We start from the raw sequence: 14,981 nt of genomic DNA, 5'->3' as shown, positions 1-14,981 counted from the left end.
TTTGAAATCTAAATGGACATAGCCATGCCTCCATACCTCTTGCACTCTGAGAGCCTGCAAAGTTGGCACCACATGTTTACTACCAAGATTTATGGCTTGCATCTTCCAGAGCAGTAGGCGAAGCCGCACCTTGGCCAACCTGAGCCACAACTGCAAAGACCAAAGAGCCCTGAACTGAAATATGGGAAGCAGAGATTTAGTCAGCCCCAGAAGGCAAGCCCTGGGATCTCACAGGTGACCTGGACTGCATCAGTGTCCTGGGCCTCTCCTTTGAAACCAGTTCAACCCTCAAGGCCCTGGCACTCTGGGCCTGTAATGGGCATGACAGCCTTGAAGATCTCCAAAATGTCTTTGGGGTCATTCTCCCATTCTCCCATCATCTTGATGAATAGCATCTGGCTTCCTTCTATCCATACAAACCTGCTTGTCAAACGAGTTTTTTTGTCACACTCTTGGTTTTCTCTCCTAAACATGCTTTTTCATTCTTCACATGGCCAGGCTGAGATTTTTACAAATCTATGTGTTCTGTTTCCCTCGTTTTTTAAAATAAATTCTGTCTTTAAGCCATTTCTCACATTTTTCATCTTACCATAAGCAGTTAAGAAAAGCCATGCAGCACCCTGAATGCTTTGCTGCTCAGAGATTTCTTCCACCAAAAATCCTCATTCATTGCTCACAAATTCTACCTTCCATAGAGTCCTAGAACATGGACATAATTCAGCCAAGTTCTTTGCCAATTTATAACAAGAATGGCTTCTTTTCCAACTTTGTTCCTCATTTCCATCTAAGACTTCCTCAAAATGTACATATTTTTATCAGTGTGGTCATTCTGTTCACAACCACTTAAGTAATTTCTAAGAAGAATCAAGCTTTCCATACAGTTTATCTCTTCCTCCAAATCCTCACCAGAATTTCCCTTAACACTTCATTCACAGAAATCAAGACTTTTTTCAGCATTCCCTTCAAAAGTGTTCCAGCCTCTACCCATTACCCAGTTCCAAAGCCAATTCCACAGTTTTAGGTATTTTTTGTAACAACCCACTGCTCTGGTACCAATTTCTGTCTTAGTCTGTTAGTATTGGGTAATTTATAAAGAACAGAAAATAATTTCTTACAGTTCTGAAGGACAGGATGTCCAAGATCAAGGCACCAACAGGTTTGGTTGTCTAGTGAGGGCTGCTCTCTGCTACCAAGAATGTTGCCTTGCTGCTGCACCCTCCAGAAGGGAGGAAGGCTGCATCCTCCCAGGGCAGAAAGTGGAAGGACAAATTAGCCAAACACTGCATGAAACCTCTTTTATAAGGGCCTTAATTCCATTGATGAAAGAGGAGCCTTCATAGCCTAATCACCCTCTAAAGGTCCCATCTCTTTAAACCATCACATTGGCCATTAAGTTTCAACACCTGAATTTTGAGAGGGACACATTCAAACCATAGCAAGGTTCCTTGTTAATTATTTATCTAATGGAGGAGAGTATTCACTTAAAAAATCCAATGTGGTTGACAATCTGAAAACTCATTCTGTCCTGTTTCGGACTTTCTTTGTAGTTACTCTTGAAGTTGAGAGTGTTTGCTGCTCTTGGGAGTATCTTCAAACAAAACAAGGAAACCACACTGAAAAGGCCTCACTTAGAAGGAACCGAAAGGCAGTCTAGTTTCCCTTTCACCCCCTTGTTAACTCTTTCCTGCTGAGAAGAAACAGTTCATCTCTCTGATGCAAGATTTGTTCTGGTTGCCAAATCCCAGTATCTTAGATCAAGTGGTACAGAGTGGCCTCTTAAAGTTTGAAAGACAGAAACCTCAGTGCAATAAAAAAGAATGTCTATTTTCAGCAGCAGAAAGTAACCTGTTACTCCAAGAGACAGAACGGATGGAGAAAAATAAATAACTGAATAATTTTTAAACTTTCAACATCAGAGGATAACAACTATAGGAAGAACAGCTAGAATTTGAAGAGAAGGGTACCCCAAACCCTGCCCTGCACAAGCATGTCTCTAGACATCTCATTACAAACAATAGACTCAGGGAATCATTTCTTCTATTATTATCTATATATCTTCTGGAATGAATGACATATTTAAGTGTTTGGGTCTCAAGAACTTTTTTCTACATCCATAGGAAATACATGGAGTTGAAAGATCAGTGAAGTTATAAATAAGTAGATTTGTTGCTGACGAAAATAATCGCCGAGAATATCAACCAAACAAGTCCATAAGCGGACACAGACACCAAACTGAAAAGTCTTGCCAAAAGCCCCAGTACTTTTACCCAAAGACTAATTACTAAATCATTGCCTCATTTTAAAATCCAAGAAAGCAGTAGATTAGACAGCCATTAAATGTCTTACCTCATAAATCGCTATGTTGGAGTTTTCATAGGTAGCTGGAGTTAGACTCCCTGAAGAAAAGGAGAGTCTTGGGGACCTCCCACTTTGGACCTCTGAGGTAATCTGGAAGCTTACACTGGCACGACTTCCTCTCTGTGAAAGGATTAGGAAAGAAAAGTTATGAACAAAATACTCATGATTTGGCACAGAGGTTATGTGAATTTTCTTTTTTATTCCTAAGAAGGTAACTTATGAGTTATCCCTGTAAACATGAGATTGATTAACTTTCCCTATCCTTCTTAACTTTTTTTTTAGTTGAGGATTGGTGCCTTGTTTAACCACCATGTACCACCAAAAAATATAAAGGCGCTTCCATCTCCAAGAAAGGATTAGAATTATAGATGGGGGGCAAGAAAGAAAGCCAGTCATAATTTAATCTGGAACCCTCACTTTATAAACAAAAAAGTAAGACCAAAAAAAAGATGAAATAAGTTTCCTAATACCATACAGATAGTCAATTATTTAGTTACAGGAATTGTTGTTTATACAAATTTAACCTTTTTTAAAAAATCAATAGCAGACCTAGGACAGCATCCCACCTTGCTGACTCTCAGGAGTGTCTCTTTTTGTGATACTATCCAGAATGGCATCCTTCTGTGTGCAGCTAAGATTAATGGCAGAGGGTATCCCAGAAAGCAATAATGGTAGAGAGTGAGCAGATCACATGCCTATATATAATTTATGAGTTTGATACTTAAATAGGTCAAATCTCTCTTCCTTGATTTTTCACTTGCACACATAAGTCTGGTAGGAAAGGGCTGGGAACTGCACAGTTGAATGACAAGAGGAAGAGTTATCTGCAATCTGTGTTAACCTTTAAAATTGAACTTCTGTATCTTCAGTTCAACCAGTAGACTTATTTCATATGAAGACATATAAATCAACAGGTTCCTCATGTTATCCATACCCGCAAATGTGCCTTTCTTAGAATTATAGCAGTCCAGAGCTAGTAGTTACATTTTGGTATTTTCTAGGACTGCCCCATCCTCAACTCCAACATCCTTATTTTATAATTACGAAACAAAAACCTACAGAGGTACACAAGGACTGGAACAAGAATCTTGGTATTATATTTTCTGGTCCTGTTGTCTTTCTACAACTACATTATGCTTTATTTTACTTTGCTTGCCAATAAAAATTAATCTTAAGTACTTCCCAACACTCTACCCCTTAAAAGTCTTTGATCGACTAAAGATTACAGTTGAGTTAGCCCAGAGTTAAGCTCCTTCTATGAAGATTATCACAATCAAAGTTCCAACACAGTGGTAAACTCTACCCAGTCCCCAATGTGCTGAAATCTCAACAGCTCAAAATTCAGACAAGACGTAAAACTTGACTCTTCACATAACCCTTGCATCAACCTGAACTCTCCCCAACAGAGCAAGGTCAGGGAGGAATCTACTTCCCTTTCATTCTTTATTTTCATATCTCAGCAGGAGCACCTAGATTTGTATATTGAGATATAGACCTCTCCATGAAGGGCAAAGGAGAAACAAGAGAATTGCCAAAATCTACATACATTTAGACTTAAGCTTCATTTTCTTCCAAAAACTTCCTTTCCTAACCTGACTTCTCCTGACCTGCCATTTTTTCTAGACTGAATTAATTTTATATTCACTAAGAGTTTACACTTTCAGACATTCCATTTGGATGGAATTCTTGGCTTGGCTTCTTGACTGATTAGGCACAGCCAGCTGCAAGTTTGTGACTACACAGCAATTAAGGAAAATGTATGCTTCCCCCGTCTTTTCCCATCAGAATCTCTGATACAAGCCAAATGCCAAAAGGGATCTGGAGGCCAAGAGCTATGTTCTTCTAGGGGTACTGCCATCCTTGTCCAACTCGAACAAAATGGTAAAAATAAAATAAAACAAAATAATTAATTAATTTATTTTTTTTTTCATTTGCAAAAGAACATTCCCTACTATAAGGCTACCATTCCCTTATAACAGTATACCAATTCCTTAGTAACAGTAATAGCCCTGTTACTATTCATTTTTCTCACTCATATGGTAAAAAGTGATTTTTTTATTCTTGTGTCAAAATTTATGCACAAGTGAAAAAAATCTATCATGATGAGCAAGATTTTAAAACCCTAGGTACTTTGTTTACCTGAAGGTAGCACTACTCAGCTATTTATGGTAATTTTGTGAGGGCTGGTATGCTTTAGTCACCTAAATATGGTTTATGTCTCAGTGCAAATGAGAGGAGGCATAGGTGGAGATCTTATAGACTACACTGAACTATTGCAAAACCTATACAAATAAAAGGCTCAGTCAATCTAAAATTGATCTATGTATATTATTTTGATATGTTAGAGGTAAAACATCTAGGAAACTGATATGAACTGTCATTCTGACATGGATACCACCAAAGAAGTAGGGATTTTACAAATAGATTAATTGCTTTTGACTGAAACTTTAGTATATTTTGCTACATTTAGCCAATAACTTCTAGTTATCTACTTTTACTACTGAACATCCATTTTTGGATAAAACATCTTGTCACAAAAGTGAATACTTTTTTTATTAGTATTGGGTTATGTATTAGGATTACTTCAGAGCTTGTACTTCAACATCTATGATTTCTACTTCAGGCAGGAAATTTTATACAAGACATATTGAGTATGACAAATCCAGACAAATTCCACTACCGTGAGTCCTAGGGTCCTTTGGTGGCTCCAAAAATGGAGACAAATATCAGTAAGTTTTTATGCCACAAGGGTGGAGTGTAGCCTTCAACCACAGTGACAGTTTTGGCTTTCAGTAATACATTTCCAGGAAGACAATATCAACCTTACAAAAAGATCTGATGATTTAAATAAACAAGAATTCGGGTTATAATTGAGAATTAAAGCAAACAGCTGAACAATTAATTTGATTACAACTGCTCAGGGTAGTACTATGTAAATCCATTCTCACCCAACTAACTAATTAAATATACCTTTCAATTTCACATTTAGGCAAATAACCATTTTAGTCACTGAGATAACGATTAATTCTCCAACCTGGTACAGTTTTGTATGCCTCCTCTCATTTTTACTGCAACATAAACGATTCTCAAACCTTGTTCATATCAGTTGCCTAGACGTTTTAGCTCTAACATATTAAAATAATATACATAGATCAATTTTAGACTGACTGAGCCTTTTATTTGTATAGGTTTTGCAATGATCCAGTGTAGTCTATAAGATTTCCACCTATGCCTCCTCTCATTTGTACTAAGACATAAACCATATTTGGATGACTAAAGCATACCAGCCCTCACAAAATTACCATAAATAGCTGAGTAGTGCTACCATCAGGTTAACAAAGTATCTAGGGTTTTAAAATCTTGCACAGCAAGAGTAAATGCCACATGAAAACAATATAACATGTTTGTATACTCTTCCTACATCCACTACCATAATATAAATTACAGACTAGTGTCTTTACTGTGGCGACATATACTGGCACAAGGAAACACACTAGCTAGCTTTGACAGAACTCTTCCCCACATATTCTCTTCTTCAAGCTTCTGTTTATGCTGTTTCCTCTGCCTAGGACACCTATGGGGTCAGACAGGTCACATAAAGAGGTGAAATATGTTGAGTATAAGACATTATAGAGTGGTTGGAATTGTATCAAACTGCAAAGAGTATGCCTTTTCCACAAAATGTAACTACTACTGAGTTATAGCCAATAGTCATGATAAGATCTAAGGTTGACAGATATTCCAACTTTTAAAGAAAACTCAGAAATCCAAATTTTTGTATGTAATTTTATAATTTCAAACTTCCGGCTAATTTTTTTAATAACTGTGAGGGTGAAACAAAAGCGGTTACCAGTTTGTGACCTGTGACTTAAACCCTATCCTTCCTTCATTAAGATTCAGCTTTTGTGCTGAGTTTCTGAAAAACCTCCCTCCACTTATCTGCCTCCTCTGAAGTCCTACCACATTTCTAGTTTCTTTGTACATCATGGTATTGATTGTCCCTCTTATGTGGTATGATTTGTCTCTCTAACTTAACTGTAATCCTCTTGAAGTCTGGGACTACATGTCATCTTTCACAAAGCCTGGCCCCAGGGGTAGGACATAGTGGCAGGCCTTCAATGAAGATCACCAATTCTATTATAATCACAACCAGAGAAGATCTTTTGGTGAAATCCAACTCTCTTTCACTCATTGATTAATTCACCAAACTTTTACAAGCACCTACTATATTATAAGCATTATGTCAGGCTAACATTTAAGAAAATATATTGCTTCCCTTGAAGAACTAACCATCAAATGTTGACTCCAAATATACAAAGAACTACAAAAAGCAAAAGCTAAACTATAGCTCAAAGTGCACTGCATTTACTTCCACAACACTGTTCTAAGGCTGTACTATTTAATAAAAATGTAACATGAGCCATATATGTAATTTTAAGTTTTCTAGTAGTCACAATTAATAAACAAAAAGAAACAGGTAAAATTAACTTTAATAATACACTTTAACCCAATAGATCTAAAATATTTAATTTTGACATTTAATTAATATTTTTAATTTTTCAAATTTTTTTTAATTAATAAGGTATTTTACATGTTTTTATACTGTCTTCTAAACCCACCAAGTATTTTACTCTCACAGCACATCGTAATTCAGACTAGCCACATGTCAAGTGTTCAATAGTTACCTGTGGCTTGTGGCTACCATGTTGGACAGGGCAGCAAAAGAAGGTGATACTCCTTACCTTACTGCCAAAGTGGGGATTGATAAATGTTACATCCTCCAAAGTCAGTAGAATTCTGTTGGGTCCTTTGATTAACTGGATTTTATTTATACGACGCCTAAAACAAACATGAAATCAGAGGGTCACAAGGGACTGAATGTTTTGGCAAAGCCAGGGTTAATTTGCCCTAAGATAGTACTTAAAGAATATATAAGGTAATTGGGAGTATAATCACACATGGATCTTTACCATAGTACCCACAGGAAACGAAGGAAGCAACCCTGGCCCTCACAACTTGCGATTGCAAAGACCAAAAGAAAAAAATTAAAATGCTCTTAAGAGGCATCAAAAGAGAGGTGTGTCACGCCAGTTAGAATGGCGATCATTAAAAAATCTGGAGAAAACAGATGCTGGAGAGGATGTGGAGAAATAGGAACACTTTTACACTGTTGGTGGGAGTGTAAATTAGTTCAACCACTGTGGAAAACAGTGTGGCGATTCCTCAAGGACCTAGAAATAGAAATTCCATTTGACCCAGCAATCCCATTACTGGGCATATATCCAAAGGATTATAAATCGTTCTACTATAAGGACACATGCACACGAATGTTCATTGCAGCACAGTTTACAATAGCAAAGACCTGGAACCAGCCCAAATGCCCATCGATGATAGACTGGACAGGAAAAATGTGGCACATATACACCATGGAATATTATGCAGCCATTAAAAACGAGGAGTTCACATCCTTCGTAGGGACATGGATGAACCTGGAAAACATCATTCTCAGCAAACTGACACAAGAACACAAAATCAAACACCACATGTTCTCACTCATAGGCGGGTGTTGAACAAGGAGAACACATGGACACAGGGAGGGGAGCACTATACACGGGGGTCTGTTGGGGGGGAGGGGGGATAGTGGGGGGTTGGGGAGTTGGGGAGGGATAGCATGGGGAGAAATGCCAGATATAGGTGAAGGGGAGGGAGGCAGCAAATCATACTGCCACGTGTGCACCTGTGCAACAACCTTGCATGTTATTCACATGTACCCCAAAACCTAAAATGCAATAAAAAAAAAAAAAAAAAAAAAGACAGGTGTGAAGGCACTGCATCGAATGGTAGGTATCTCACACTAATAAAATGGTGATCCCACATCAAGGGCACATTCAAAACAACATCTCTGAATATATTTAAGGAGCTCAACACCCTTTCTTATATGCCATAGTATTTATCCTAATAATATCAGGGCCAAGAATTATTAATATCCATTTTATAGACAAAAACACATTAGAGAAACAAAACAAAATTGACCAAATTGGCATGAGATCCCGTAGCCTGAGGCGGAGCTGGGACTTGAATCCTTGCTCCTTGGCTGTGGGCCCAGATTTCTGCCCATAAGACCACTTGTCTTGTAAAGTTGCATCTATGTGTTGCCAAAGCAACAGTTTGAAAAGTGGAAAAATTCAATCAGTTGGTTGCTTTGTCTACATGATTCCAAACAAGTAGGCTGACTGAGTTTTCTTCTTTTACTGAATTGCTCACTTGTCTGAGTATTACAGACACAGTTTAAAACTGATTCTCTCTAAACATGCCCATTAATTTGCAGTGAATGTAATTATTTTCTGCAAATCAATTACTAGACACATAAGAGTTTATGATGTCTACTCACACAGTCAGGTAGGTCTGACTGGGCAACTTGAAGACCTGGAGGGAACCTTGATTAGTCAGTACGCTTGTTATGTTGTTTTGTCTTGGGGGCTCTGACAGCTACAGTTTGGCTTCGCTTTTTCCGTAACCCCATAATGGTTACTATGTGGAATGTATTAAAGCCAAGAGCCATGGTGGAGGAAACAACCACTGAATCAAAATTCTTTGTCAAGTTGCTCTAAGGAGAAGTTTACGATGTCACTGTAACTTTAAGTATCAGCAACTCAGTTTTTCTCAGTGATTCCACTGGTTTGTAAATAAACAATGTCCCTTATCACTGTGGGAGCTGCTGCCCTGCAGTGAAAATTAAAAGAGCCCTGTAGTGGATTCTTGGGTAGAGCACATGAATCTTTTGGCAAAGTAAAGCATCACTCCCTAACTTACCAGTTTCATATGTGTGGTGAGTTGTCTTAAAACAGGCACACCTGTAAAAATAATCATGCTACAGAGTACACTCTAGTAGAAAGGAAACTGGACTCCAAATCCAGAGACCTGGGGTGCAGTGCAGATTCTGTCATCGAGTAGCCAGGTCCAAGTGACCTTGGATAAATAATTTAGCCTCTTCATGACTCAGTGTCCTCATCTATCTAGCAGAATAATAGCCCTTGCATTACACACTTTAAGGAGTTGTTTTGAAAATCAAATCTGATAATGTATGTGAAAGTGCTCTGAAAAGCATGAAGCACTATGAAAGTATGAGGGCTCATTATTATCATTATCATCATTAGTATAACAAAGCATGGGAGAGCTTCATAGAAAGGCGATGCAATCTGGTTCTGGAGGAGTAGGAAGAATGGAGGAGTTCAAAGAATCCTTTGTTTTGGGGTGGTTGCGTTCTTTGCATCTTTCTTTCTGAAAAAAAAAAACTTAAACAATCAAAACATAAAAAAAAAGAAAGGAACAGAGAGTTACTCTCCCGCAAGTAATCACCATCTATTACAGAATCTCATCAGCTGCTCAGCTCTTCTGATTGCAGCCGTGGTGGGCAAAGAGAGGGAGAAAGGCAGCAAAGAGGGGGCATCTTTTGTGCTTTGTTAGCTGAAGAACCAAGGACCAAGTGAGTCTGGGAAATGATGTACCTCTTTCCCATCTCTCAGTTTTCTGTGACCACTTGAAGCATGAATTGTCTCAAATTCATTTTCCTCTCCAATTATTTTCCTCTCTAATCATGTCCCTCTCCAATCGTTTTCCTCTCCAATCTTTGCCCTTCAGCCCATAAGCTTCAAACAAACCCCTCCCCACTGTATTTTTTTTCTTTTTTCCTTCCTTTTCCAAGAATTGCAGACTAGGCTCACTTGAAGCCCAAAGAATCAGTCCATATAGTGGGAAAGACCAATGAGAACTGTCATTTGGGGGGTTGACAAGTAACATAAACAACTGAATGACTCCATTTTCCACATTGCCACGGGATGTTTTGGCATTAGGTAGTCTGTTACTCCTCACATCTCTCTACAGAGGAAAGCTTTTTGATTGGATAGAGTTTATTTTTGCTAAGAATCTAATGATGTTAATGAAATACTTTACTGTTTGGCAGCAGCTAAGTTACAGGTATTAAATTTCTGTTCTTATCAGGAATATGTCACGGTTACAGAAATTAAAAGAAAAACTTCCTTTCAACTAGTGTCTTTATCAAGTGTGTTTTAACAATTCATAAGCTATCTACTATTCTGTGTGGCTTTATCAAATTTCTAATACTGGGGAAATTGGATAATAGAAGTTTTTCACAGCTATGCCAACATTTTAAACACTAACACCTGTTATGGTTTCAATCCAGTATTTCACAGACTTATTAAAATATTAGAGCTGGAAGAACTCTTAAACATCATCTAATCCAATTTCTTCATTGTGCAAATGAGAAAATTCTGGCCAAGAAAGGTTAGGTGGTTTGCCCACGATCACACAGCAATTTAATACACTATAGAATTTCTTTCCTAGAACTCACCAAAATAGCCTCAGTCCATTCCCTACCAATCCATGCCATATTGTTGTCAGGACCACACTTACTAAGAGGTGACAAAGGTGTGGTTCGCAGGGTGGCAATGGGAAAGTGGGATAATTATAATGTATTTCATTTTTCACTTTCCTCCAATTGTTCTAGTGTGGAAAGGGTCCAAGTGTTAAAATGCAAGGTTTATAAGAAAGAGGTATCATGTCAAGCCATCTTCAGCCACTTATCCCTGATTGTGAAATAGCTCATTAGATTATTTAGTCATGTACTAAGGGATCTGAGGGAGGAAGACAAAACTTGATAATAATAAACATGTTGATGATTAGACAGGAAAACTTTTGTCCAAGCTAGCAAGATGGTAGAAATCTGGAATGTGATACCCTAGACAAAAGGCTTGAGTATCAAAGTGAACATCCTGGGCTTCCAACAATCAGCAGGAGAGTTCCTTGTGCCTGGAAAGGGGTGCAGATTTTGCCATTTATTGAGTGCCTCCTACGAGCCACATACTGTTCTAGGTGCATTACTTACTTTAGTTTACTTAATCCCCATTTTAATCCTATAAATTCATACCATTATTCCTAGAGCTTGGATTCTAGCAAGGTCTGCCTGATTGATTCTTGGAATTCATTAAAATATCTCAACTCCATTCCCTATCCTCACACATCATTTGGGCAAGGGGATGGTTATAGGAGACTCTGCTAGCAGGAAAGAAAACAAAGATAGGGAGTAGACTGGCCCTGAAGTACTAGTTCTCTTATTTCACCATTGTGTTCAGGGCCAGATTTATTCACCGGCAACAACATTAACAGCACAGCTGAGGAAGTTATTCTTGGCATCACGAAAACACTTCACTTTAAATGGGGCCTGTAGGAATGGTAAACTACTATGGAAAAAAGAAAATCAGTGGGTCATGTAATGAGGCAATTATACTGAAACGACTTCCTGGAAATCAATATTAACAAGGCTATTATGGGCTTGTATTTTTTATATACAAAAAGAACAAAAAATGTACCTTATAAAGTAAGCAAATCCATTAATAGACAGCAGGGCTATAAGCAAAGTAAGGCAGACCATCATGGCAAAGGCAGGGTCGATGCCTGCAGAGAGCGAGAGGAAGAGGAAGAATGGCATTATCAGAGAGAGGCAATAAATAAAGGGCACCGCAGAGTGACTCCTCATGCTTTCTGGTGACTCTAAAATCAAGCCACATCTACCTAACCTAATTCCATTTTTTCTCAGCACAGTCTGTCTTGTTGACTTTATGGACACAGAAAGCAATTTCACTGTTCTAAAACAAAACTGCTCACCACTGTGACAATAACAAATCACATGAATTAAGGCTGACCAGAGTGTTTCTTTGGAGGAAAACGTCCACGAATGGAAAATTTTGAGTACCTTAATTTAAGTTGGACAGCAATAGAGTTCTTAAGAATAAATATGTTATCTCACCTGTGAAGGGTAAGTACTATGTTGCCTTCATAAAATAAAAGGCCTTTTTAATTCACCTGAGTCCACAGACCTTGTAAGTTGTAGATGAAAAACATAGTACTTCTCCTTCAAGGTGGGGGTAAATCTGGCTTTGATAATTAGTGTTTTCATCAGAATGTAAATTAGTTTTGATAAAATCTAAATATTTGGATAGATTAATAAGATTTTTAAGGGAAATATTATGTGAGTGAAGAGGTAGTTGGGCATATCACGCTAAAGCAAAATAGAAATCAAAGCCCCTTTCAAATAGATTCATTTGGTTTTAAAAGAGTTTGGCATACAATTGCATAATAATAATATGGGTCCTTCCAAAGTTCCCCTCTGGCTCTCAGACGTTTGACAAAGTTTCCCCTCTTCCACAAGCTAGAGGAGTTCCATCAGTCAATCAAACAGTAAGTATTTACTGGATGCTTACTGTGTTGGGCAGCATAAGAATTATTAGCTATGGTCCCTACGCTTAAGGAGCAATATATTTGGGAGTGGGGGTGGAGACACAATCAGTACACAAGAAACAATTGAAAAGCAATTTTGCGCTAAGCTGTGAGGTACAGACTTTTATTTCAATGGGAGTTTAGAGAGGAGACAGTATAGGTATGGTACTTCTGTGGTGGGACTTGATTGGCAGGATTAGGAAACATGAAGGGATAGATAGGTGACCTTGAAAGCAGGAGAAACAATCATAGGTCATAGCCTACAAAAGAGCAAGAAGAAGGCAAATGTCTTCCTCTTTTTAGAGTAACCTCTTTGGGAAAGAGTGAGATTCATTTTAAAAAGAGTAGTGGGGAGGCTTTTAAATTGTGGATGATAATTCAAGGCTGAAAAGTCATTTTCATTGTTCTTATTTTTAATTAACTATATAGAGTGCCGGAAATGTGTATGTCACCCTAATGCAAATGACTGATTTTATGAGTGTTTCAATATTAAAATATGCCTTCTCCTAAAGAGGTTCCCTTGTAACCCAAGCTGAGCCATATTGACTACTAGTGATTTTCCATTCCTTACCTCCATGGCAGATCTTCCCTTCTGCAAACCAGCATTTTGCATCTGCTCTAGGGGGCCTGCCACCAGGGAAGTGAATAGGGGTCCCTCCGAAACGTAGCAGCTCCGTTTCCATGTCCACTGTGTAGGTGCTATGGAGTTCCCATTCTTTCCAGTTGGTGTCCAGGATTACATATTCTGAAATTCCATTTCCATTTGAATCTGTCCTTATCAACTGGTTGAATCCATAGAACTGCATGTTTCTGGAATGCTGAACCAGGCTGGCAGCACCAGCCTGTCCATTTTCTTTCATAGCATTATTCATGGCTTTTGCGATAAAGTAAATTGAATTGTAGATGGTTCCAAACAACGGTGAAACCTATTTTTAAAAATTACAATTATCTTGAGTCCTGGTCGCCCTAGAGCAATCTCAGAGTATATTCCAAGCCTGTGTTCATTACTATGGGCTGCACGTTTGAATGGAGTAGAGCTATGAAGACCCAGAGGAAAAAAATTGTTTCTAAGGACTTGCTCGGTTTCTCCCCTGAATTTTTCTGTTTTTCTCCCCCCAGGCTGTCACATCTTTAAATACATCAAATATGACAAGTTTATGAGCAAACCAAGTCATACACAATATATTTTTATGCTCCTAAACTAAGAAAATGATTTAGAATTATAAAGGGCATTTAAGAAAATAAGTATAGAATAGACAAAGGGAGTTCAAAGGAAATATACCAGGTTAATTACTGGTGCACTGTGCATGGTAAAATCATTTTGCTGGCACTACTAGAGTGGTAGGTATGTGTGGAGAGACTGTAAATAATGTGTCTCCACAGTCCATGTCTGTATCCTGTCTTAGCTCAAAATGGCTATTTTTCTAGACACGTGCTCCCCAGAGAAAGCAAACATTAGAATTCACTTTTAAACACATACTTGAACATACACACTCACATGTATGCACATGCAGACATCCACCCTGACACATACACACCCAACTATCTAGAGCCAAAAGTTTCTAGAGTATAGAGAATGTGAGTTTTAATCAGAAAACCTATTGGTGTACAAAGTGCCAAAGCTCCAACAAGAAGCCACTGTAAAACAGTAAGACTGCTAGGGTGGATAGCATAACTATGCCTGCTAAATAAATATGGTAAAAGCAACAGTGTTCTTGTATACTACACCGGATGTACTTACTCATTAACCTTGTAGGTTCATTTTTGGAACAAATCTTGTATCTTTTTTCCAAAAAGGTAGAGAGGATGAGCAAACAATTCCTCCCTTCTCTGTACCTCCCCCCACCTGGCCCCTCACACACGCAGCCATGGCTTCATGGTTTTCCATGTCATTTCACTTCTAGGATGGAGTTCAATAAAGCTATGGTCATGCCATTTTACTGAGCATCAGGGAAAGCTGATACTTGTTACTTTGGTTTCACAAGGTCTAGAAAGCTAAGCTCCTGTAACAACCTTCATGTGAAAAAAAAAGGCTTAAAATTGAGTGAATCACTTTTTGTTGGAAATAGAAGTCAAGATGCAGAGAGGTGTAGCAGCTAGCTGGACACTGCCATGTCTTGTTAATGTAGAGTGGGGGTTTTCAACTCCAGCTGCACGTTAGAATTACCTGAAGAGTGTCAAAAATAGCAGTGCCAAACCCAACTAAGACCAACAAAAAGAGGTGCATTTCGTTTGAGATCCCAGCAATCACCATTATTAAAAGCTCCCCAAAGATTCTAATACTCGTGCATGGTTTTAAGACATCAGTAGAGAAGAAGGTATCCTGT

General features: G+C 38.3%; 1 protein-coding gene across 4 annotated transcripts in view; it reads right to left on the bottom strand.

Moving 5' to 3' along the window:
- Positions 1-14,981, bottom strand: part of GUCY2F (guanylate cyclase 2F, retinal) — a 115,540-nt gene that overhangs the window by 73,285 nt on the left and 27,274 nt on the right. For all 4 annotated transcript variants that reach the window (XM_012451709.2, XM_012451710.2, XM_012451711.2 and 1 more), the window contains exons 4-7: positions 13,226-13,580; positions 11,748-11,832; positions 7,101-7,197; positions 2,347-2,478 (exon numbers count right to left, since the gene is read on the bottom strand). In XM_012451709.2, the coding sequence (XP_012307132.1) occupies positions 2,347-2,478; positions 7,101-7,197; positions 11,748-11,832; positions 13,226-13,580 (669 nt within the window). The remainder of the gene's footprint in view (positions 1-2,346; positions 2,479-7,100; positions 7,198-11,747; positions 11,833-13,225; positions 13,581-14,981) is intronic.

The sequence above is a fragment of the Aotus nancymaae genome, unplaced genomic scaffold (genome assembly GCF_030222135.1).
Source record: "Aotus nancymaae isolate 86718 unplaced genomic scaffold, 86718_ANA_hifiasm-v0.15.2.pri h1tg000004l, whole genome shotgun sequence".
NCBI lineage: Eukaryota > Metazoa > Chordata > Mammalia > Primates > Aotidae > Aotus > Aotus nancymaae.
This window is presented reverse-complemented; position numbering and strand designations above follow the sequence as displayed.